General features: G+C 49.7%; 4 protein-coding genes across 4 annotated transcripts; 3 read left to right on the top strand and 1 right to left on the bottom strand.

The window, feature by feature from the left end:
* Nucleotides 1-8,725: 8,725 nt before the first annotated feature.
* FPOAC1_013371 (uncharacterized protein) lies at nucleotides 8,726-10,132 on the top strand (the record flags this gene model as incomplete). The annotated part of the gene is made up of 1 exon (XM_044857712.1): nucleotides 8,726-10,132. The coding sequence occupies one exon, from the start codon at nucleotides 8,726-8,728 to the stop codon at nucleotides 10,130-10,132; it is 1,407 nt and encodes a 468-aa protein (XP_044701094.1).
* A 439-nt stretch (nucleotides 10,133-10,571) lies between these two features.
* On the bottom strand, nucleotides 10,572-11,266 carry FPOAC1_013370 (uncharacterized protein; the record flags this gene model as incomplete). The annotated part of the gene is made up of 2 exons (XM_044857711.1): nucleotides 10,572-11,076; nucleotides 11,142-11,266. 2 exons carry the CDS (start codon nucleotides 11,264-11,266, stop codon nucleotides 10,572-10,574), a joined length of 630 nt encoding a protein of 209 aa, XP_044701093.1.
* Nucleotides 11,267-13,440: 2,174 nt separating this feature from the next.
* FPOAC1_013369 (uncharacterized protein) lies at nucleotides 13,441-15,471 on the top strand (the record flags this gene model as incomplete). Its single annotated transcript, XM_044857710.1, has 2 exons — nucleotides 13,441-13,585; nucleotides 13,634-15,471. The coding sequence occupies 2 exons, from the start codon at nucleotides 13,441-13,443 to the stop codon at nucleotides 15,469-15,471; spliced, it is 1,983 nt and encodes a 660-aa protein (XP_044701092.1).
* An 815-nt stretch (nucleotides 15,472-16,286) lies between these two features.
* FPOAC1_013368 (uncharacterized protein) lies at nucleotides 16,287-16,874 on the top strand (the record flags this gene model as incomplete). The annotated part of the gene is made up of 1 exon (XM_044857709.1): nucleotides 16,287-16,874. One exon carries the CDS (start codon nucleotides 16,287-16,289, stop codon nucleotides 16,872-16,874), a length of 588 nt encoding a protein of 195 aa, XP_044701091.1.
* Nucleotides 16,875-24,250: the final 7,376 nt, after the last annotated feature.

The raw sequence follows: 24,250 nt of genomic DNA, 5'->3' as shown, positions 1-24,250 counted from the left end.
CAGACTTGCTTCCTTCGGCATAAGGTCTTGTGACTTACCTGCCCGGTCTCCCTCCCAACAGGGAAAGTGCCGACGATATAATTTACTGTGTATTTCGCGGGCGAAGCGTATCCATGATTCTGTGATATGTGGAGGAGAAATTCCTTTCAAATTCAACAGGCGGAGGAGGGAGAGGAGGAAGGTTGGGCTCTTCTTGCGTAAGATCAACTACCTCGATGACTTCCTCATTGAAATCGGAGTCATCTGATTCTCCTGTGACGAGGTTTTCAAGTAACCCATCTTCTTGTGTGTTGCTGAGTTTAAATTCAACTCCATCGCTCGAAGGAAGTGCAGGCATATCTTGCAACGGGCTGCGATAAACACCAGCAGCTGTTGCACCACGAAGGCGCTCGTAGAAACGCTGCTGAGCAGAGGAACCGCTCGTATCATAGTAAAATCCGTTCCCAGGCGTTGCAGGCGAAGCTTCTCGTGATGCCGGAGCAATAGTAATAACATCATCCTGTATATCCTTGTTCTTCCACTCCTTCCACCGCTTGAAGCTAATATGAATCGGCTTCCCGTTGTTATTGATATCGTATTTGTGTTGCTTCTTCCACTCGATTTTCAGGCGATCATCCTCTTCTTTCTGCAGTTGCCTCCAAGTGCGATGTTGCCGGCGAAGCTCTTCTGCTTGCTCTTTTTGCGTTGTAGTGGCAACTTGCTCTTCTATCTGCTGCACCGTTGTGCTGTTCACGTAGAGGCCGGTGGGATGAACTCTTCTTCTACGCATCTTTCGACTATTTGCAGCGGAAATGCGGTCAAGGCGGTTCTTGATATGACTTTCGGCAAAGGAATTTAGTACTATTGCTTCGTTGAGAACGTCGTCAATAGTGCTGTATGCCTCGCGAGTAGGCGAGCTGAATCGTTCACGATAGTTGTGCCTGATGTGACGAGAAATCTCCCGAGCATCTCGGAATCGTGATTCTTGGGGAAGTAGGGATTGGATTGCAGGGGAGGCTTGAGAGAGGATAGACTTCTGCTTTTCCTTTAGCTTTTGTATGACTTCTGTGCCGTCAGGAGGAAATATTCCACTTCTCTCAAACCCGTTAATGATATTGTGCTTTGTGAAGCTTTCATCGATGATCTTCTGCAAGCGAGCAACAAGATCCGAGCGCTTGAAGTTCAGAAATCCCTCGCGGATGTGCTTGCGAAGTGCCTTCTGATGTGCAAGCTTGAGAAGCTGAAAGACTCCTACATCAAGCGGCTGTGTGAGATGCGTTGAGTGAGGCGGAAGCACGAAGATCTCGATATCAAAGCGCAGGCAATATTTCATAAATTCCAAGGAAGTCTTGCCTGTAAAGCCATCGATAACAAGAAGTCGCCAAATCTTTTCCTTCTCAGGCCGCTCAAAGTAAGGCCTTTCCCAAATGAAATCAGGATTATCGATATCTCTCATAAACTCATCACAGCCGTACCAATCAGTAAAGTTTATACCAAGAGCTCTTGCCTTTGCTGTTGCTGAGAAGGAATGCAGGTTGAAATGACGAATCCAATCCATTGAGATTTCTGCATTAGAAAAGCCGGTCTCAGAGCGTGCAAAGCGAATATTCTTATCCAAATCATTAACATCCCACCCTTCTGTTGGCCACGATTTGAAGATCATAAACGGAGGGATAGTATCTATTAAGTACTATTAGAATAAACTACAGAATCAAGAGAATACTCACATCCTTCAGCATTTACAGCCCCGATCATCGTAGCCGACTCGCGGTTCGAAAAAGCAACAATCTCGTGTTTTGTGTTGCGTTTTTTCCTCACGATGACCACCTCAAGCCGCTCACGCACAACGCCTATTCGTATGCCGCATTCATCGGCGTTCAGGATCTGAGATGGCCCGATATCTCTTCTCTGCACAACATCAGCAAGGTTAGTATAGAAATCCTCAACCTCCTGAACTTCGCGTGCTTCGAATTCTGCTCTCTCACGATCAAATGCCCGTACTAACTTCTTCTTCTGTAGCTGCGGATTATCCTCAAGAAAGCGTTTATACCATCCTTCTCCAACTGGGTGCAATGGAGGAGTTCGTGATGCCCTCAACTCGTTTGCGGCTGCTTCAATAACTGACTGATTTGCAGGAAATCCACATCTCTCGAGCCACATAACGTATGCAACGACCGCGCGCTCCTCACTTTCATCGAGATTCCTTGGCCTTCCAACGCTTGTATCACTAAAAGCCGGCTTTCCAGCGAGCTTCAGCGATCGAAGATGCCTCCCTACAGCGCTCTTGGAGGTGTGATGCTTGACGGCGGCATCCCTTATAGTGATAGGCTTTCTTCCGTTACGCTTGGGGCGGTTTTGTGATACAAGGACCTCCCGGGCGGCTCGTACAGCATCGTTGACGCGATACGGATACGGCATTTTATCGGCTAGATCAAAAAGGCAGCTTCATAAATGAGAGTCGACTGAATTATACGTATGTGTGTATTGGAATTCATTGGATTTGGCGGGTGATTCTAATGAAGTTCCGACAGGGCGGGGTATCCGGCTGTCCCAGAATTTTGCCCTTGTCCCAGAATTTTGCCGCCCACTCTATGAGTGGGGTCTCCGTTAGGTCGAATCCACGGGTAGTAGTGTTCATTACGCCCGGGAGAACGGATCTCATAGGGCCTATAGCTACGCTAAACTATCCACGTATCCCCGCTTTTCGTCCACTCTAATCTTAAGCATCCTCACCGCATTTCTTGCCTTTTCTGACCTTCCTAGCGACCCCTCTGGATCGACCTCCGTACTAGCTGCACATCTGACGCCAAGTGGGTCCTGAGACGTCACCTTGCCTTATGAGGCAGAAGTGCACGGGTTTCATGTCGTTGGGGAAACCCGACAAGGCAATCACTGGTAGGCCTCATTGACAGTGGTTCGCCTTAATGCCTCGTCATTTTCCGAGGATCCTGAATTTGCTAATCTGATTTTGAAATGCCCAGCGTGAGTACATCCTAACCACATCCTCAAGTTTCATCATCATCTCCTTCACCTCCGCTCGGCGGTCTCCTTCATCAAGGCAAACCTTCTTTAGCACTGGCAACCAGCGCAGCCCCTAAATCAAATCCAATTAAACAAATTGCCAAACAAATCAATCAAATATGCCAAAACTTTATTTCAATCAAACAAATACGATATCCTCGATTTGAAATAACATTTGATAGATTTGATACACAACATGCCATCTAGCCTCCATGCTGCCAAACCGTCGACCGCGCTTTCACAGCTTACCCGGAACCTGGCTGGTAAGCAACCCCAGCCAATCAAAGTCATCCATCAAGCCCTCCATTAGTGAGCTACCCCAATACCACTGTCAGGCTGGTGGGGGAGAAAGTAGCTCCTTAACTTTTACATCCCGTCCTAGCGACATCAAGTCGCGTCAGTGCTAGTTTGTTTACCTTTCAACGCGTACCCTTCCTCCCACGAGTCGACGCCTAACCCGATGGAATCCGACGACATCATGCTCCCTTTGCCTCCACCCTCTGCCTTTTCTTTTCTCCGACCACCAAGGAATTTGGCGAGTCAATTCGAGCTGACGACGATACATTCTTTCAGAAGCTCGCTTGACAGCTCGACCCTCACCTATCTGACCAGATACCATGGAGCCGGCAATCGATGGGCCGTTTGCTGGATGACACGTACAAGTCTAAAAAGGATGAGATTAAGCAGGAGCTCTCAGATGCCCTTACTAAAATCCATCTGGGGTTCGACCTGTGGACATCGCCTAATCGGCATGCTGTTATGGCAGCCACAGCTCATTTTCTTGACCGCCAGGGCAAGCACCAGTCGCGCCTATTGGCACTCCGTCGCCAGCTCGGGTGTCATAGCGGAGAAAGTCTTGCGGTGACGCTCGGGCAAGTTGTGCGAGAACGACGAAGCACAAGAATACCTCTTGGCGAGTGAGTCAACGGCGGAGCTAGAGGTCGTAATGAATAACGATACGAGATGGAACTCCACATACCTCATGATCTCTCGAGCGCTCGTCAAGCAGGGAGACATCAGAGCGTTCCTGGTCCATCCAGAAGTGGATAAATGGCTACCGGAGGCCGGCATGCTGAAGGGAGATGACTGGAGACTGTTGGCAGCAGGGATGGACATCTTACGAACGGGAATCGAATCGATAGATTCATTCGATGCCAAGTCTTACGAATATCGAATCGAACGGGCCCAAGCGTTCGATCGAAAATCGATCGATTTGGTCGAACGAGTGACGCGGTTCGCTGAAACTCACGCGCGACTCGTTTTAGCGTCACTTCTTGAACCCGTCAACCGGCCCCTGGCGGTACCTGACGCGACCGAGCGTGATTTGTCGTCTTGAAGGCCCAGGGTCCGTGTAGGTGCTAAGATGTGTTAGTGTATACCGGTACATCTAAACCCCCGAGATTTACAGGTCAGAATAGGTATCGTGCAACTGCAGTAATCATGCTTGGCCGCAACCCACAAACGACTACTTTCTAAAATATCAAAAGTAATTTATTGAATGGGACCATTTCCCAATTTCCACGAGGACTATGTCAAGCGTGGGCGAGGTTGAAAAGCGAATCCTCGTGGCCATGAAATGCTGTTTAGGGGTTACTTGACTTGCGTAGCTGTGGAAGAATACGTGAGTACCCTGGTATCTTTCTAGCACATTGGTATAGGGTAGGCCCGTCTTGCAATTACTCCCCCATGAACATCCATCTAAACACATGCTGGTTTTCTGTAGATTGGAAGTAATGCAAACAAAAACTGCTCCATTTAGACATCTCCCTCAAGAGCTTTCTATCGGCGTCAGTGTTCTCACGCTCAGAAGACCATTTCGACCTTGAAGTCTCACATGTCTGTTGCATCTTCAACCTGTATTGGTCGACTAACTGTCCAGACCCAACATAGTTATTCCCCGCTTTGGTCACAAGAACTTGCGGCCAAACCCAGCCAGCCCCTAGGTGGATGTACTAGCGACTTCATAATCCTCCCGCAGCTGCGACCACTTACAGCATTAAAATTACGCCCTCACCGCTACACCTCACGTGGCAACACGACGAGCTCCGGCCAGCTCAAACGAGCTCAAGAGCCCATTCAGAGGCGACGCCAGGATGGAACGAGACGGGCCAGCGCGGAAGGAAAGTTCCAGTTGTGTGCCTCGGTGGTCTGTGCACGACGACATGAGCCAATAGGGGCACTTTGAAACCAGATGACCAGGGACCATACCAGACTGGGCTGTCAGAGTCTGCCGACTTGAGTGACAAGACCTTCGATTTCATTGGTTGCTAGCGCAGGTGTATATAGCACCTGGAGAACCGTCGAGCACCAGTGATTGAGCCAAGAGGCGTCTTCGCGTGGGTAGTCGGACATGGTGCGCGAGGTCATTATTCTCATTGCTGGCGGATGCCCCTTTCATTCGTACAAGACTTAGCCAATGTAACGGAGATGGCGACCTGGGATTTTTTTTTCGTTTTCGCGTCGACAACGCGCGTACATACGCGTTATGCTGGCCTCACTGAGTTTTGCTGTCATGGAAGCGGTATAAGTTGGGCACCGGCGAAGCCTCGATGACTCCAACCCTCCTCTACAAGCTGGCTCGATTCGCGCGACCGACCTAACGTCACGATGCCCGAACCATTCTCTTCAAGCCGTCCCCCATCGATTGGGTCAGGCGCAATGGAGTGCGTCGAGTACTCGTCTTCGCCGCCTGTGTCTTCTCCAGGAATCTCGTTACCAGCGACACCATCACTCCGTTCTCGCGGAACGGCTGCCGACTTTATTCAGGTTGATTGGACACTTTGGGGCCGCCAAGAGTGGGCCAAATGGCCCGGATTCGAGCGCTATACTGGCGGTCAGGACACGAGGGCGTGGTGGCAGCAATATGGGTATCGTGTTGAGGACCATTCCACCTCGCGGCAGGGCAATAAGCTCAAGTGGATCTGTGCCGACTGCTTCGCCCGAGGCTTCAAAAAGAAGTCTGACTTCTGCTTCGTCTGCTCGACCGGAGCCGCTATCAAGAACCACCTTCGCAACGCCCACGGGATTTTGGTAAGTACGTGCCTTTCGTGGATAGCTCAGCAACATGCGTGTTCATTTGGCAGGCCCCAAACGACGTTGCCCGGGGCGTGCGAGCCTCATCTCTGGGCGGCCAGACTATCACCCACTTCATCGATGCCGACTTGAATAATCCTCACGACCAGTTTCTTGTCAGCAAGCTGCGTGGAAGATTCAGCAGCAAAGGCCTCCGAATACTCCTCCTCGACTGGTTACCTACCATAATCTGCCGTTCAACATTGTCAATACCGAGCGGTTCCAGCGGTTCCTTCTCTACGGCAATCCCCTCATCGATGTGACCCACATCCCCTCTGCAAAGACGCTGCTTCGCATGCTCGAATCCGAGTATAGGGGTGCCGTTGGGCCGGTAACCGAAGTATTGCGCAGCGCTCGATCCCAGATCCATTTCTCCTTCGACGGTTGGACATCCAAGTCGTACACTTCGTTTCTTGGGATCAACGCTCAATTCATTGATAACCACTTTGTCCAACACCGAATCCTCCTTGGCCTTCGACCTCTCTCGGGCAGACACAATGGTGCTTCACTTGCTGATGAGGTCGCTGATACGCTCGCATTCTGGCAAATCAACGACCCGGACAAGATTGGCTACTTCACGCTGGACAATGCTGCCAACAATGACACCTGCATGGACGGTCTTGCCTTTGAACACGGCTTCTCACCTGAAGAGCGACGGATTCGCTGCGCTGCGCATATCTTCAACCTCTGCGTGCGGGCAATGCTATACGGTTCGAAGCGGGAGAACTTCGCGGCAATCATCGCTGCGGATGGTGACGATCAAGATGACGATGAGGAGCTTGTTGATCAAGCTATCGACGAGGCCCTGGATGTAGAGATGGAAGACGGCACGGACGAAGACTTTGAAGCGAACACTGCCGTTGGTATCCCAGAAGAGGACCTCCTATCATCCCACCCAGCTCCGGAGGAGATCAATGGAGCCACTTTCAGGGAGTACAGCCAGAACGGCGCCCCAGGAATGCTTCACAACACCGGGATTCAGCTGCGAGCGAGTCAACAGCTGTACGAGCAGTTTCTTCAGTCTCAGCGCAAGGAATCTGGCCATGAATCAACACTACACTGGGTCTTCAACAATGCCACCAGATGGAACTCGGACATGCGGATGATGGAGAGGGCACTTCGTCTCCGCTCGGCTCTCAATACCTTCTTCAATGACGTTCAGAACCGTTGGGAAACTGAGGGCCTTGGTGACAAACCGAAACCGGCAGTTCTGCAATACCGCTTAAGCGCGTACGACTGGAAGGTTATCGAGGTACTTGTCAAGCTTCTGAAGCCTTTTGAAATCGCCACCAAGCAACTTCAGGGCGACGGTATTCCCGGCGCGAGGTTGACGTGTGGTAGTTTCGATGAATACTTCCCTTTCGATGAATACTTCCCTTTCGATGAATACTTCCCTTTCGATGAATACTTCCCTTTCGATGAATACTTCCCTGTCTTCGAGATCCTACTTGACCCCCTCGAAGGTGCTATCGAAGGTACAATCTTTGAAGAAGTTGAGGATCTAGTGAGCAAGGAGAAGAAGGACGTCGAAGTCTCCATCTACGACGGGCTCGATAGCAGAACCCGTAGATTGCTCAAGGTCTTTATCAAGCTCGGATGGAAGAAGCTGCACAAGTATTATAACCGTCTGACTAGCGCTGCTTATGTCGGCGCTGTTGTCTTCAACCCGGCGAAGAAGTGGCGCCTTCTCGATCAACTGTGGTCTCGAGTGCCTTTTCGTAAGGCTAAGAGTTGGCGATTAGAGTACGAAGCCAAGCTCAGAGAGATCTGGGAGAGTTACAGGGAACGCGATGTTGACTGCGAAGTCTTCGCTACGTCTGACGAGGCCTCAATGGATTACATTGAGCGGAGACTTGCTAGGAGTGTAGCTGGGCCGCCATGCGCCCAGGGTTCGTCCTTGGCAGCGTCCAGTGGCCGCAAGAGCACCCGGAAGACGAAACACACGACAGCGGGAGCGACTGCTGATGACGAATATGCTCGGTACTGTGCTGAAGATGTTGTCAACAGTCACCACTACAGGAGTAGACCGATTGACTGGTGGAAAATCAACAGGAATCGGTACCCGCGGCTGTCTCTGATGGCGATTGATATGCTCACCATCCCATCGTCGTCTGCGGAGAGCGAGAGGACGTTTAGCAGTGCAGGGCGTATGACGGCACCATTGAGAAGCCGGCTGAGGAGGGAGATAGTAGCGATGGCTCAGTGCATTCGATCGTGGAGTAAAGCTGGAATCTACACGCCTTCACTGCCGCTGGTTAGCCTCAGTGATGATCAATGGGTTGACGCACTTGCGTCGCTGAAGGGGACGAGTGACATTTAATCTGCCTATTACCTGCCTTGCACAATTGAAAATGTTCTGCGACGCCTCATATACAGCTGTGATGTTCTCTAAAACCCCTCTGCATCTCTTACCCTTCGTACGTCGGGGTACGAAGTCATGAATGCCTGGTGATGATGACAACGATCCATTTGGTCCTAGGTCCTATTGGTGTTTCGGTCTCCGCAGGGATTAGGTCTACGTTCGATCGGGATCGAATCGAATTCGATCGAATCCTGGCATTCGATAGATATCGAATCTACGGAGGACACATTCGATTCGATGCGAATCTACAGGACAAGAATTTCTTGGCGTTCGATTCGATAGATTCGTAAGATGTCCCTGCCTGCCCACGAGGGACAAAGAGATGTAGACGATGTCGATGGCATACTGTCACGCCTAACTCCGGTGGCGGAAAAGGTCACTGGCAAGCATGTCTGCTGGAAGAGATCAGATGGATCGGAGCTACCCCAGATGCGGATACCAGAGTGGAATGATACGACGCAGGATGGTTTCGGTGGCATCAATGTCGCAGGTGCTTTCACCGCTGCATCACTATCCTTAAAAAGCTTGGCAGCAACTTACTGTGGAGTGTGGCCTATTCCTGTTGACAACTTTAAAGAGTCCGAAGCGCAAAGTTACCAACCTTGCATCTCGCAAATCTTGCATCTCTTCAACCAGATGAAGAAAGCCAAGGCAGCTTCAAACGACTTCCTTGAACAAGACTGGCTTACCGCTTCTTTCCAATCGATAACGGATAAGTACGATCGCCAGGACGTGTTCACCAAAAGTATGGGCGTCGAAACGGTTGTTAACAAGGACTTTTTGAAACGAAACACTGAAAGGCAGTCGGAACTAGAAGAAATTAACTATTTTGGATTCCCTGAAACCGTTTTGAAGACGCATTTGCGAGACCTCGTGAAGAAAGTCCAGCAGGAGAACAAGAGGATGTTCCTTTTCCATTTTACTAGCACGACACATCATCCTTGGGGACTGCCAGGCAATTTCGAAAGGAGAGAGTATATGAACACGAAGGGGAAGATGGCATGGCACAAAGACTTTAACAACTACTTGAACACTATCCGGTTCACGGATGCATGGCTCGGCGAGCTTCTGCAACTGTTCGATCATCAAGGTATCGCTAATGAGACACTTGTGGTTCTTGTCGGCGACCACGGGCAAGCATTCAGAGAGGATGTCTCCACTAGGACCGGCACGTACAAGAATGGTCACATCAGCAATTTTCGCGTGCCTATCACTTTCAGGCACCCTAGTATTCCTCGTGTACAGTATGAAGCGAGCGCAACTTCCATCTCCATTCTTCCGACGATATTGGACTTGCTCATCAACACGGGATCACTCAACCGCTGGGATACAGCTATCGCATCTGATCTCATTCAAGATTACGAAGGGCAGTCGCTCATCCGGCCCTACAAGCCCATGAAAAATGGCCGCCGGGCGTGGAACTTTGGCATCGTCAACAGCGGTGCAAGCATGCTGACAGTGACGTCTGCAGATGCGCCCTGGAGACTTGTCATGCCCCTTGACCGTACATCCCGATGGAGATTTACTGACTTGAAGAACGACCGACTTGAACTTGAGCCTCTAGAGAATTGGTCAGTGGAACAACTGATAAGTGATATAAGACATATCCATGGCGAGGAAGCGTCACGTTGGACTAGGGAGGCTAATGCGGTGGCCAACTGGTGGGCGGTGGAGAACAAAAGACTTTGGGGGTTATAAATTAAAACGATAGAGTACATCCCATTATCCAGCAGTATATCTGTACAGGCGTCGGCTGCAGCATACCGAATGCTTCTTGTTACGGAGCTCAATGTTATTGATTTATCACGAAGGTCAAGTCTGCCCGCAGTCATTGAAACGCTTTCGTTATGGTTTCTTTATTCAGGCCTCGAAACTGACTTTATATTGATTCTGACCCACATCTTTTCCCCCCAACATTGGTTGACTAGAACAGGACAATCATGCGCTCTCTGACCGTGCCACTATTCATTTCCTCAACCACTTGCGGGACATCCTGTAATTCGATAAACTTGTGGGGTGCTTTGATATCATGCTTCGCACTAAACTCGAAACACTCTTTCAGATCTTGCGCCGTTCCGTTTGGGGCTCCTTTGATAACGAGCTTTCTAAAACTAATATCCATAGGCTTGAGCTTGAGCTAGTCAGCAATACCCACCACCATAAGAATGCCGTTGAACTTGATCAAGCCCTGCATGTCAGTATATGATTGGCTTGAAGATGTAAAGTTGACTGCGGCATCAACACCGCCTCTAGTTTTCTCACGAAACATCGCCACGCGATCGGGTGAAAGATCACTTGGCATGAACGTTTCGTCAGCTCCAGCTCGCTCTGCGTCACCGAGCTGATCCTTATCGATATCCACTGCGACGACCTTGAAGCCCTTTGCTTTGGCGTACTGTATTGCCATCTTACCCACACCCCCCGTCCCGGAGACTGCCAGCCACTTTCCTGCTTCTGGAAGACACTCTTTGATGGCGTTGTACGCAGTTACGCCCGCGCAGCAGAGTGGAGCTGATCTTGCGACATCCAGACTGGGGGGAAACTTAGCCGCGCTTCGAGCATCGACAACAATATACTCCTGGAGGTACCCATTGCACGTGAAACCTTGGGCTTCCAAACCTTTTGGGCATCCGTAACTTGAACTAGGGTAGGCTTAGTCTGTCTGCGTTCCATAAACGGTGTTATGTATCAAACTGGGCGTACTTACTATGTCCTACACTGAACACATTCAAAACACCCTCTGGAGGCAAGAAATCCTACAGGATCCCCTATGCAGAAATTGACTACGTTTTCTCCCACTTTCATGACCCTGCCAGTTGCCTCATGGCCCATTGTTACTGGACTCTCCAAAGACTTGGTTAAGAAAAAGTCTGGATCGAACAACAGACGATCGGAACTGCAGAGTGATGAACCAATGACCTTGACCAGCATTTCATCCTTTGAGGGCACTGGGATCTCGATCTCTCTTAGCTGCAATTGTCTAGTTAGGGGATCGAATCTACAGACTACAGTCCATAGTATTAGTAGCAGGCACAGCCTCCTGTGCATTAATGACTTACTGTAAGGCTTTCATCGTAGCTGGCAGGATGCCTGAGGAGGCTGCGTTCCATGATTGATGATGATTCATTGCGACAAAGATTGGTCTACAGGGTGGTGCGGGTTCAGCGTCAGTAGTTTATTATTGATGTTGTATTGAGAATGTCCCAAAACGGACTAAGTGCGGCACACGCCAGATGCACAGCCAGAGCGGATATTAACCCCGCTATGTCTCAGTTACGATAGGATCTGAATATTTCGGCGTCCGGGCTTCGAAGACGTGTACCATAATCGACTTACAGTTACTTAATTCTTATAAGGCACACAACGGATCATCCTCTTCATTTTAGCCGGCCCTGCATGGAGTCTAAATTCACTTGGGATCACTGGTACCCAGCTAAATGCTGTTAGTGAGTACGAAAGGCAGGGATCATACTTAGCGTCGTTAGTACAGGGGTGTGCGCCACGTTTAGTCCATTTTGGGCCGATCTCAAAAAAAAATCTATAATAAACTACTGACGCTGGACTCGCATTACCCTGTATGTTACGCCGAAGTCCAATAATCTTACTGAAGCGGGCTTTCTCAGTCATCCCCTCAACATTGGCGAGACATATCCAGGATCTGCACCAAAATGGGTTTACCGTGCTTAGCACCACTCTTCTCGTGCTTGCCACATCTTCTAAACAACAACGAGGGCACCAGCTGGACCGACCGGTGTAATTTGGCACAGAAACGGATGAAGGGCGCCTTCCGGCATAAGAACATCAGTTTGCAGTTGCTCAGGAGAAAACGCCAGTCACCTGCTGAGAGCCACGACACGAACAATATCGCATCAAGACAACACTTGAGTACGCTCTACACAACAAGATACGTACCAAGTTGCAGCACGAAGCGCAGAAGTAAAGATCATGTTTGCCATCACGTCGTCCCTGTTCCAGTGGCAATACCACATTACACCGATCGCGCATGCCAAACTGACTTCTGTCAAACTTCGCCGCTCTCAACAGACGATCTGATTTTGGAAAGAGCTTTAGACGAATGCAGAATTCCAAATGAGAGGCCGCCTCCGCCGTATGCTCCTCGAGATGACCTTGGGTAGTAATCGCTTTCAGCAGATGCGGCAACGGAAAATACTGATCTATAGCGGCATTAAATAGACAGAAACGCGTTTCAAGATGCCAACCAATCTTGTTCCAAATAGCAAAGTTAAGCGAATTAAAAAAAGCGGTCGTGGTAACAAAACAGGAAAAAGACGAATGCTTGTTGATCATGCCATTCAATGATGCTGTGGCGACTATGTCCATATCCCGGACTACAATGAATCAGAAACTACATGAGGCTATACTTAGAAACTAAGATCCCATATTTAGTCACTCGATAGACCATTATATGTTCTTATACGGAAAACGGATCGTCGGTTTGACGAGTGCTTTATAGCATGGGACGCTCCGCAATTATATTCCTTACGTACCTTTCCAGCTCTATTTCTCTTCAGTACACAAGTGGTGGGGTCCGTACCACCAATACTCTGTTACAAGACATCATCCGGGAGAATTACCTTCATAAGCCTCCAATCTGCAATAGCCGATCTTATCGTGTGTTAGGCAAGTTGTGATGAGATAAATTTCAACTCTTTATCCTCGCTCGCGATTCCTTGAGATCGTCCAGGCAGCTAGACTGAATGTTCGACAACATCTTATCAAAGTACACTACAGTACATGTACTAGGATAGGTGATGGGTTCGATTTTGGGTTGTGTTTGGAGGAGTTCAGCCAATTACAACACTAATAAAACGAAGTCTCCACTCAGCGCGCGAGAACCTCCCGCTCTTGTACGATAAGATAAGATAAAGTCATGACGGATCAAAGCTTTACCGGTGGGTGCTCGGTTCGGTCGCTTGCCAGAAACGCGACATGTTACGAACGCGGCCTTGGCTCTTTCCTGTCTTTCTGAACGTGTCCCATCCGCCATGAGAAATGAACTTCAGCCCGAGGTAATTGGAGACAATCCTATTGGAAATGGTCTCGACGTCTTTCGTGCGTCTTTCGATTCGATATGCGAAGGCGCAGGTATCTCCTGCTGTCCAGACGCGTTAGACGAACTTGACCAAGAAGGTGTGGCGCCCAACACTTTGTTGCAGCACTACTCTAACTAATCTCTAGATCTTCGAAATCTCTTGCTCCCTCTCCTTTTCGCTCTACAAAGCCATACGGCCTCGGGCTTGCTCCTCACAAACACCGGTCGTGGCACCCTCCGAAGCAATCTCCTCAGGCTCATTTCCGCTGCCGCCTCCGACGACTTTGACTTCGACCGCGTCAAACCTCTTCTGAAATCGGCCCTAGCTAGCGAGCCTGATGCCTTTATCTGGGACCGAGCCTATGACGCTATCGCCGAATCCACCCCGCCTCCCCGACCGATAGCCTCTTCCCTCCAACAGACCCCATGGTTGCGCAATACAAGCAGCTTCGCAAACTCGTCCGAACATCGCAAATATGTGGACGACGTGCTGAAAGAGGAGCTTGGATCTATGTATGTCGGGGTCCGTCACTTTCATGATGCATACTTTGGAGGCGTGGCCGGCCTTGACGTAGCCTCCCAGGCGTTCTTCAAGCAATGCGTGGAAGGCAGCGATCCACTCTTTGAGGACGGTTGGAAGGGATGGCCCAGGGATGCGAGCCAGGATGATGTGCTGAGCTGGTTTGCCGACTTCAGCGACAAACTAGCGGCATTCGCAGGCAGCTACGGGTCAATCCCAACACATCGGCATCGACGACGGCCTCTTGCCCAGCCCAATAAGCCAATACAAGGTTCTACAGGAGAGCGCAAGTTGGACGTCGGTTTCGTCAAGGATACGAGTGCTGGGAAAGACTCGCGGTGCCACTGGTCGCAGATCTTGGTGCCTGGAGAGCTGAAGAGCAACCCGTCCGCCGACAAGGCCTCGATGGCGTGGCTTGATCTGGGGAGGTACGCGAGGGAGGTGCTGGCTGCGCAGAACGACCGTCGCTTCGTTTTGGGCTTTACCATCTGCGGGTCCCTCATGAGGGTATGGGCATTTGACCGGCTCGGGGGCATCGCATCGGAGCAGTTCGACATTAACAAAGATGGGCGTCAGTTTGTGTCCACGATCCTTGGCTTTCTCTGGATGAACGAGGAGCAGCTAGGGTTCGACCCGACAATCATGACGGCAAACGGGGAGCGATTCATCGAGGTCGATCGGAATGGTTCGACCGAGCGGATCATCATCGACAAGGTGATGCAGCGGGCGCCTTGCATAGCTGGTCGAGCGACGACATGTTGGAAAGCCCATCCCGAAGGACGGCCGGAGATGCTGCTTGTCATTAAGGATTCGTGGCAATATCCGGAACGAGATGAAGAAGGCGAACTACTGCGTGAGGCGACTGACAAGGGTGTCGTTAACGTAGCCCGGTACTATCACCACGAGACGGTACAGATTGACGGGGCAGATGATGACATCCGGAATAATGTTCGGAGAGGGCTGGATATTACGCAAGCTGCGAACTACCGTCCGGAACGACCAATACGGCGGAGCAATGTCGCGTCTGGCGCACCGAGAGACGATCGCGGCAGAGCCGGTGCCAGCAGAAAGCGGTCATCTAGCCAAATCAGTGCTCCTCTTCCTTCTAGCAAGCGGTCCTGTTCTGTGTCTTCAGCGAAGGCCGCCAATTCACTACCAAATCGGGTACATCGACGTGTCATTCTCCGAGACTATGGGATGCCTATCTACAAGGCGAGCTCTCGGTCGGCTCTACTTGCTGCATTCGAGCGCTGCATCGAGGGACACGAGTCTTTGCACAAGGCAGGCTTGCTTCATAGAGACATCTCGATCAACAATCTCATGATCAACGAGGACGATGATAACCCCTCCTGGCCTTCCTTCTTGATTGACCTTGACCTGGCTATCACAGAGCCGCGAGAGGCTGCGTCAGGAGCAAAGGGAAGACTGGAACACGGGCATTCATGGCAATTGGGGCGCTCCTAGGTGAGCAACATTCTTTTATGCACGATCTTGAGTCATTCTTCTGGGTGCTATTCTGGATATGCATCCACTATGACGGACCAGACAAAAGCAGGGCTGTTCCACAGTTTGATAAATGGAACTACGCAGATATGGAGGAGTTAGCAAAACTCAAGTTGGGAACTGTGACAAAGGAGTCGATTTTTGTGGCCACCATCACGAATAATTTCACAACCTATTACAATCCACTTATCCCATTATTGAATGGACTACGGAAGATTGTTTTCCCTCGGGATAAGCCTTGGGAACGAGAAGATGACAAGCTCTATACTCGATTAAGACAGATTCTCCGGAAAGATTGGGAAGCTTATAGTACTAGTTAGCGTTAGGTAGAATAGCGGTGGCAATTGTTTGTAGCTTTCCAGGCCACCGTCATACAAGAGAGTTTATTACGCCCGGGAGAACGAATCTCAGAGGGCCTGTCACAGCCTGAGTCTGGGACCCTGGCCGTGACACATCTTATGCATTTTTAAATACAGCAGCTATTTTCCCACGCTAATAGCTTCACTTTTGGTCAAAGACTGCAAGTGAAAAATCGCATTTTGTATGGGATCACGGTTGGATGCGTGATCCGTACCTGAGCTTCTACGTGGTTGGTTGAAATTTGTGGGGTGCATGTAACGTAACTGCTGGGTTTAGCCAGGGTCGTAACATAACGGGTATAAAACAGAGAGCGGGGTAGGCATGTATCTCTATTCATGCAACAATACCTCGAGTCAAGACTTGTCAGTACCATCTCGATTATTATCCTCAGCCAAGACTACGAGTCTTTAGCATCAATGTCAGACACTATATCGAGTATTGGGGTCATGACACCTCGCACCCTGTCCGAAGCCGATCCCGTTGAGCACTGGCTTGATTCTACAAGTGACGGAATAGACACTCCGATATATACGCCTACTTCATTAGAGACTGGTGTCACTTTAAATGGTTCTCTTGGCCTCACTCGCAAATCCGTTCCCCACCACGATGGAAAATACCTCATCCACGACGTTTCCCGCAGTCGTGTCCTTACGTGCCACGATGGCCATCTGCGCCTGGAATCAATAGATCTGGCAAAACCCCAAAAGCACATTTCAGAACAGGCACAGTGGGAATGCAACGAGAGAAGAGGCTTTAGAGGGTTTAAGAATGTCGCCGAGGGAACCTTTCTGGGGCATGACTTTTGGTGGGATTTCTATGCCAAGGTCTACCATCACAAGGGCTGGGAGGACTTTACTCTGCGTCATATGGAGGGCGGTGTGTACCAGATCCAGACCTTGGATTTGTGGAAGCAGAGGCAGGTTTCTGCAAAGGAGGATGGAAGTGGCCTATTTCGAGACGACGACGGGGGCACTTTGTGGGAGTTTATCAAGGTTACGGGTTGATTATTAGCGACTCAGACAGTGATCGGAATGGTCTGGTATGAGTTGGTAAATACCGCCAAGACCTGGTATGATTTGAAGAAATCTCAATACCATGGTATTACCGGTACTAAGGGGGGTTCAATCTCACCCCCCCTGACCTTCGTACCTCAGGTAGGGGGGGTCGCTGAGAAGCAAAGGCGTGGTCCGTTGGTGGGGTACGGCTTCCTCTCTCACTTCAATGACCGAGCTAGCCTCTGATTCTGACTCTCGCTCGTCTGAACAGACAGATTCCACCACGACAGACTCCTTTTGAGTCTCCCCTTCAGGTATGGCTTCTCCAACAGCTAAAGTATCCCCGAGAGTCATAAAACGCCTGTTAGGATTCGGTACCGCCTTCCTCTTCTTCCCTCTCTTCAGCCGAGCCAATTCTTCCTCTAGGCTGGCAATCCTCTGCGTATGCGCCGCTACTGTCTATTGTTGAGCCCAGACATCTCAGTAATCAATACATATTTATTGTTATGGGCATATTTATTGTTATGCTTATCCATATCGATAACAATATGGACGGTGCCAATAAATATAACTATAAAATATGCTGACACCCTCACCAGCGGTGGGGAGGGTGTAATACAGTCCGAAGGATGTATCTCTATGCGTGACATTTTTTCGAACTCTCTGTGTACTATAGCGACGTCATCAAGAAAAAACAGGTTGGAATAGTGGCCGGTCAAGTTGCTGTTGCTTGCGCCGGTCCTGGTCCCGGACTTTCATCAAAACACCTGCTAATCTGTTAGGACTTATAGAGCCTCAAGCGTGAATAACATTATAGAACTATACTTGCCATCAGGTAGCTTCTCATAGTGGAGAGATGCCCGTTCAAATGGGGCATCGATCATTAACCCGTCTAACATCTTGACCCTGGAGACTGCAACATAGCTGAGCCCTGTCTGGAAGTCCCGTTCAGACAGATCCGTCACCATCTTGTCCACTGTGATGCTCTGTGACTTATGAACCGTAATGGCATATGATACCATAAGGGGGAACTGCTTTCGTGTACACGCGGATGTCCCCAGAAAGAAGTCTCGCTTTACTGGGAGTATGGGTACTACCTCGCGCCCGTCGTCTGTGGTTAAATATGACGGCCCGGCATACTTATCCATCACCATCATGATGGCACATGGCGGGTCACGATGTGCATCAGCACCAGAGGCCCAACCGATGTCATATACTGTTCCTCGGGCGCCATTGACTAGGCCTGCTGGTTGCCAGATATTCTGGGTTAGCATGAGACGAGCACCAATACATACCGGAAACTGGCCAGCCAGGTTACCAGCTTGTTCCGATGTTGCCTTGTCAGCACCATTACCAATGTTCTTCGCCATGGCTTTGATTGCTGGGTGCTTCAAGCGGATGAGGTGCTCGTAGTTGTACTCGTCAACACGAGCCTTCTTACTATAGATACGAAGAGCAGCGTCAAACGTATCTACCTCGCGCTGGCTTAGCTTGACCCGCACACGCTGGCTCAGGAGTTTCCATGATTCGATGGATAACTTGAGACCACGTACCTCTGAAAGCGCGAGACGAAAGCCGGCCTGGTCATCGCCCTGCTGCCGCTGGACCTTCTTCAAGAAGACGGTGTGGTTGAATGCCCTATATGCTGTCTGGCCAGAGACCTCATGCAGATCCTTGAGTGGCCCATCAAAGTAGAGAGGCTTGTTCGCAACCGGCGGGAGCTGGAAGAAGTCACCAACGAGGATGATGCTCATGCCGCCAAAGAATTCGGTTGCTCTGCCAGGAAAGACTTGGCGAAGGCGTTTGTCGATCCACGAAAGCTGACGCAGACCCAGCATGCTTTTCTCATCAATCACAAGATACCTGACGTCGCGTAGCTTATTCTGGACAGCATTAGCATCTGCCGGGGATAGCTCTGTAAAAGCCCTATCCACGGGTAGCCGGAGGAGAGAGTGTAATGTTGTCCCCATGATCTGGTTGCTTGCAACTCCGGTGGGTGCAACTCTCCAGATTGGACTGGGCCGGTTACCTGCAAGCCTCTGAAGATGCGAAGACAGGACTTTGATCATGTAGGACTTGCCTGTCCCACCACCACCGTCAACATGGAGTAGAATCTGCTCCTCACTGCCGCTTTGGAAGTGCCCAATAAAGGTATCGTATACTACACGCTGCTCCGGGTTGAGCGTATCACGGACGTCTAAAGGCAGGTCTTCAACATCCATATAGAGACAATGCTGCTCAATGAAGTGGCGCCAATAATCGCCTTGAACGATTCCTGGGTCAGCGTAGCGGCCGACATGGGGCGCCCAGTCGTATTGGATATCAATATCCCGTCGACCCAGAAGATCTATTGCCTCTTGGCTTGGTGGGCAGTCGGGAAGCTGGCGGGCAAGTTCAAGCCAGTCCTCCTCTAGAAGTTCAGGCTCGTGAAATTCTTCCTCGAACTCGTCCGGATCTGGTCGACGTTCTTCAGCGTCAGGTGTGCCATAATAGTCATCAGGGTGCTGGTGCTTCGCATAACAGACTTCAGCGGCAGACGCATACGAGTCATACTTAATGCCGTCGATCTTGCGTAGTTCGCTGGGGTCGCGATGTGAATGAGCCAGCATTAGCTTCACACGACAAAAATCATCGTATTGGTGATGTCGGGGATTGGACTTGTACCGCGGGAAGTAGTATAGCACGCGAGGCTTGGCTTGACGACTCCAGCGTGTCCACTTTCTCCCATCCCTCTTGCTTGTATTCCAGTTGGCTAGGAAGTCGAAATAAGTGAGTTCTTCATGAAGGCGAAGGCGAGAAAGATACTTCTCATATATTCCAACGACCTCACCGTCGTTATGGTCACCTTGGAGGCGAAGCGACCGTCCCTGTTGCTCGTAGGGACGGCAATCGACGGCTCTTATAACACGGGTACCCTCCTGCAGCTCGCAGTTGAGCAAGATATGGCAGATCTCCTGTCCCGAAAAGTCTCTCTCACCAAGCAACTTGTTCATCAGACGCGAGGCAAAAGATAGAAGTGGATTCTGGTGGGAGACATAGGGCAAGATTTGCCGCCCCAGGCCGGCATAACTGTCAGTCCGCTTCTCCATCTTACTGCAATACTTGGCTGCATAATTAATCACAGCTTGGAGGCTGGTACAGGGGGAGATATCAATGTTGGCTAACCAGCCAAGACTCAGGCACCGGTTATAGTGGTTCATAAGGCTGTCATTCCTGGCCGCCTCGAAGGAGAAGTAGGATTGTCCTTGTCGTCGAACAACCTCAGCCGTATCTCTTGTGTCTCGCGGGAAGAAGAAGCGGCAAGAAATCTCTTCTGAACCCTTCTTCTTTCGTAGGCAGTATGCCTCACTGCAATGGTGGCGTTGGCAGCGGTTCAGAACCTGTGAGAGCCATTGAAACGTCAGGGGATGCTGTAAGGGATTTACAGCCAACGGGTTACCTTCTCCCTGCTGTAGCACTCGAGCTGGCTCAGGATTGAAAGCTGTGACGTGGAATCTCCAGATACGGGCGAACTCCTTACGTGCATCCTCGTTTTCCAGGTCGACACCGGGCGCACCGTCCATCCAGAATAGGCCATGGCAGTGGCTACTCCCACGACCCTGCCATTCGTACCTGTTCCAATAATCAGTGACGTTGAATTTCTGCTTGAGAACGATATCTCTGAATAAGCCAAACCGCCTGTAGAAGTGCCAGGCTGCAATATGTGGGTTGTCCCTGAGAAGTTTGCTAGACATGCCCATTCGCTGTTGCTCGGGTAGCTCCTGCCAGTCTTGAAACTGGGGCAAATGTTGATATAGGCTTCTCCAGTGTAGGTCTGCTGGACTGAATGTAATAAAAGCACCAGGACAGTCGAGGTTGTAGGCGTAAGACTCAAGTTCTCGACGCTTTCGGTACCAATAGGGGCGTGTCCCGCGAAGTTGTGCTGTCTGGCGGTTGATCGAATTGAGCAACTGCTGAGCTTCTGCAGATTCGGGGTTCTGGAAAGCTTCGAGTAGATCATCTCGCGTTGTTAGGCCCTGCCTTTGTTGGTATTGCTTGACGAAATAGCTGCTTTTCGCCCGTGCCTGTGCTCGCATCAGCGTGTTGAAAACCACAAACCGGAAAGTGGGATGACGGGCAAATCTGCCATCGTGCCATCGAAGGGCATGCTGTATGTAGTCCGCATACTTGATAGGCCGTAACCTTGGCTCAACGAAATCGGCTTGACCGCGAGGAAATAGTGTTGGAAAGGCTAGGGACAGGAGTGCCTGTGACTGGTTGAACTCATTGATCGGCGTCCTCTGAATGTCTGGCATATCAAGCTGACGTTGTTGCGTCGGTGGCCGTACAGGAAGCGGCTCATCGCGCTCTTCGCCGAGAACGTGCAAATGTAATGTTTCCATCTCTGTATCCTCTGGTAGCAGATCTGGCACTGCGCACTGATCAACCTCGTCTGGCTCAACATAATCATGCTCCGCGGTACCCAAATTAGCTGAGGGAAGATCGGTGGATTCCGCAGTAGCAACCTGGTCAAGTACATCGCCATCTTCAGGCAGCACCGACATCCGTGTCTGGCAGACAGTAATATCTCGGTAGCCCGGGTGGTTTTGAGACAGGAAATCCAGCCACGCCTGAAGACAACGACGGCGTACGCGGAATTGGCGTCTGAATTGGCGGTTAAGGTGGGCATGTTCGCTTGCGTTCGGAGGGCGTAGCAGGATAACATCCAATTCAGTAGGTAGAAGGGGAAGTCAGTGAAGTAAATAGTGCAAAATACCGTATACGATATTTTTTCAGCGCCACACTGCACTGGATTGTTTAGGAATTCGGTGCACTGCACGGCATACGGTATTCCACTATATTTAAGTAATATCGTATCGTAATATCATATCGCACGGCGTGCGAAGAGCCACATGGCCTAAGCATGAAACTAACCAAATCGAGTAAGGCTGAGCTTCAAGATCGTCCCGCGGACCGTAACAAGATGAAGCTATTCAGAACCAACATATAAGATTATACTATTGCCAGATAACGAGAACGATCGGGAAAACGTTTTCCTAGATCCCGCTCGCGTATTTTAAGGGTTTGCTTAAGCTACATAGTTGACCAATTTAACGTCACTCCTATTGCTTAGGTGTGAGAATGAAGTAGATCTAGAGGTCAAAAGAAAACTCCACAGATCCAAAGCATTGTGAGTTTGAATTGCTTGCATACTATCTATTGCTCGTAATATCAGGTATAATGTTAGAAGTCCCCTTCTGTTCACCTTCTCCAATGATAGCTGTATCTAAGACAAGCTCAGCATCGTCAACCCAAGCCAAGTTGTGAGTCTTCGACCAGGACTTTATGCATTCAATTGCCTCAATTATATCAATCCCTAACCTGTTCCTGCGATCTTGGAGGGTGATTTTTGTATCGGAGAAGAGACGTTCTGGCTCAGCAGACATCGCAGGAATTGACAAAAGATCCAGCGCCATTTTGGAAAGGTTTGGATAGAGCGTTTGTTGTGTATCCTCAAGCCACCACCTTCGTACATCCTTGACTTTGATTCTTGGGGCTGATATATAGTTCTGATACTCGTCGAATAGGGTAGGAAGCTCGGAATCCTCATGTTCGTCTTCCCATGCCAGAAACGAGTTCTTCGCTAGTGGCTTTTCAACCAAGGACTGGGCTGACGACTCCGCTGACTTGGCGACTGGTGCGTAACGAGACTTCCAGAGATCTTCTACGGCAGTCTTATTGCTCTCAATCCACTCAGGATGTTCTTCCCAGGCGGTGTCAAAGTAGTGCCACTTACGATGAGGGCTGAGGATAATAGCTCCAACATAAGCAGATGACCGCTCTGTAAAGCAGATGACCGCTCTGTAAGAGTGTAATATGCGTCGAGTTTCGCCCATCCAGCATCAATACAAGGCGCCATAAAAGCGTCATCTGCGTACTCGATTCGTGCAGCCTCAAATTTGCTAAGCAGGAAGTCCATTATGGGTAGCGTTCGATCGATTGCATGCGCGTGACCTTCTGCAGCCTTGGTGGCATCGGTGAATGATTTGAGGAAGTTGCAAATTTTTTCCAGCTCAGCCCAGTCTTGTTCGGAAACTAGAGACTATTAGTGTTGTCCTCTCAATTGGGTATATAACATACGCGAATCAAGCTTAAGGTCCTTCTCCTTTGAGCAATAGTAATCAATTTGATCAGCGAGCTCAATGGCTCTCTCAATCATGTAGTACTTTGAGTTCCATCTTGTATCGTTGTCACGAAGAAGACCCTTTTTCTCACTGATCTCTTTAAACCTCTGTATCCGTTGTGGACTACATCGGATAAAGACAACGATGTTGTGGAGCTTGCCAAGAGGACCAGCCTTCCTCCACTTCAATATATCAGCGTCTGAAGGCTTGATATATTCGTTCGTAGTATCCTTTTAACCTGATTTTTCGTAGGGGCTTCGCCGGGTGCGGTTTTTGGGAACATGAACGCATGCGCTGCTAGATTAATGGTATGACCGTTACAACGAAGGCGGTGATGTTTCGCGTCGTATATGATATTGTGCCTCTCATTCAACACTATTAATCCTTAGTATTGTTCTCTCAATAAATGGATAGAGACGTACATTTCTGTAGAGAGTTCATCAACGTATCATTCGAGTCTGCATTGTCTGGAAACAAAGTATCCAATCTGGGTGACAATTCCGTAGTCCTCGACGACATTCATCACAATATGGGCCTGATTCCCTCCTGAATGCCTGCCATGTACCTCTCGTAAAGCAACACAATATGAAACCAGCTCGCCATTACTATCAATGAAGTGTGCAACAATACCAAGGATACCAAGCTTATTTGGAGAGGACCATATATCGATGGTGAAGTGTATTCTTGAGATAGCTGATTGGAGAACTTGTCGTATACGTCGTTTTTGCGTCCCAAACGTTCGCACCACCCACTCGCGAATCGTTTGATGTGATGTAGGTAAAATCGAGAGAACTCCAGGATTGAGGAATTTGAGCAAGCTAAAAGGGCATAAGATTAGTATATGAACCATTAATATTAAGTATGTTAGAGCACTTACGCTCGAAAGCTTTCTCTTGTTGGCATACGAAGTGCAATCCCGCAGTCTGCAATCCACTCTACATACAGTTGCTCAAACTTATCAGCGTCAAGATCTGTCGTTTCGTCATCGTGTCGACGGCGTTTGAGGGGATTCGTGTTCTGAGACATCCGTGAGAAGGCTTCCTCAAGGTGATTCCGTGTTTTAGCAGCCCTTTCTTCATTAGGCGTTAATATATCGAGAGTAGTGTGAGATTTAAGGTGCTTGTAGATGTGTGCCGTGCCTCCATTTTCGAGATATTCGGCAGGCTTCCCTTTACAGTACTTGCAACGCCATATAATCTGACCTTCCGTATTACGGACGAT

Source organism: Fusarium poae (genome assembly GCF_019609905.1).
Source record: "Fusarium poae strain DAOMC 252244 chromosome Unknown contig_2, whole genome shotgun sequence".
NCBI lineage: Eukaryota > Fungi > Ascomycota > Sordariomycetes > Hypocreales > Nectriaceae > Fusarium > Fusarium poae.
Note: the sequence above shows the minus strand (reverse complement) of the source record. Positions and strands in the feature narration are given on the sequence as shown.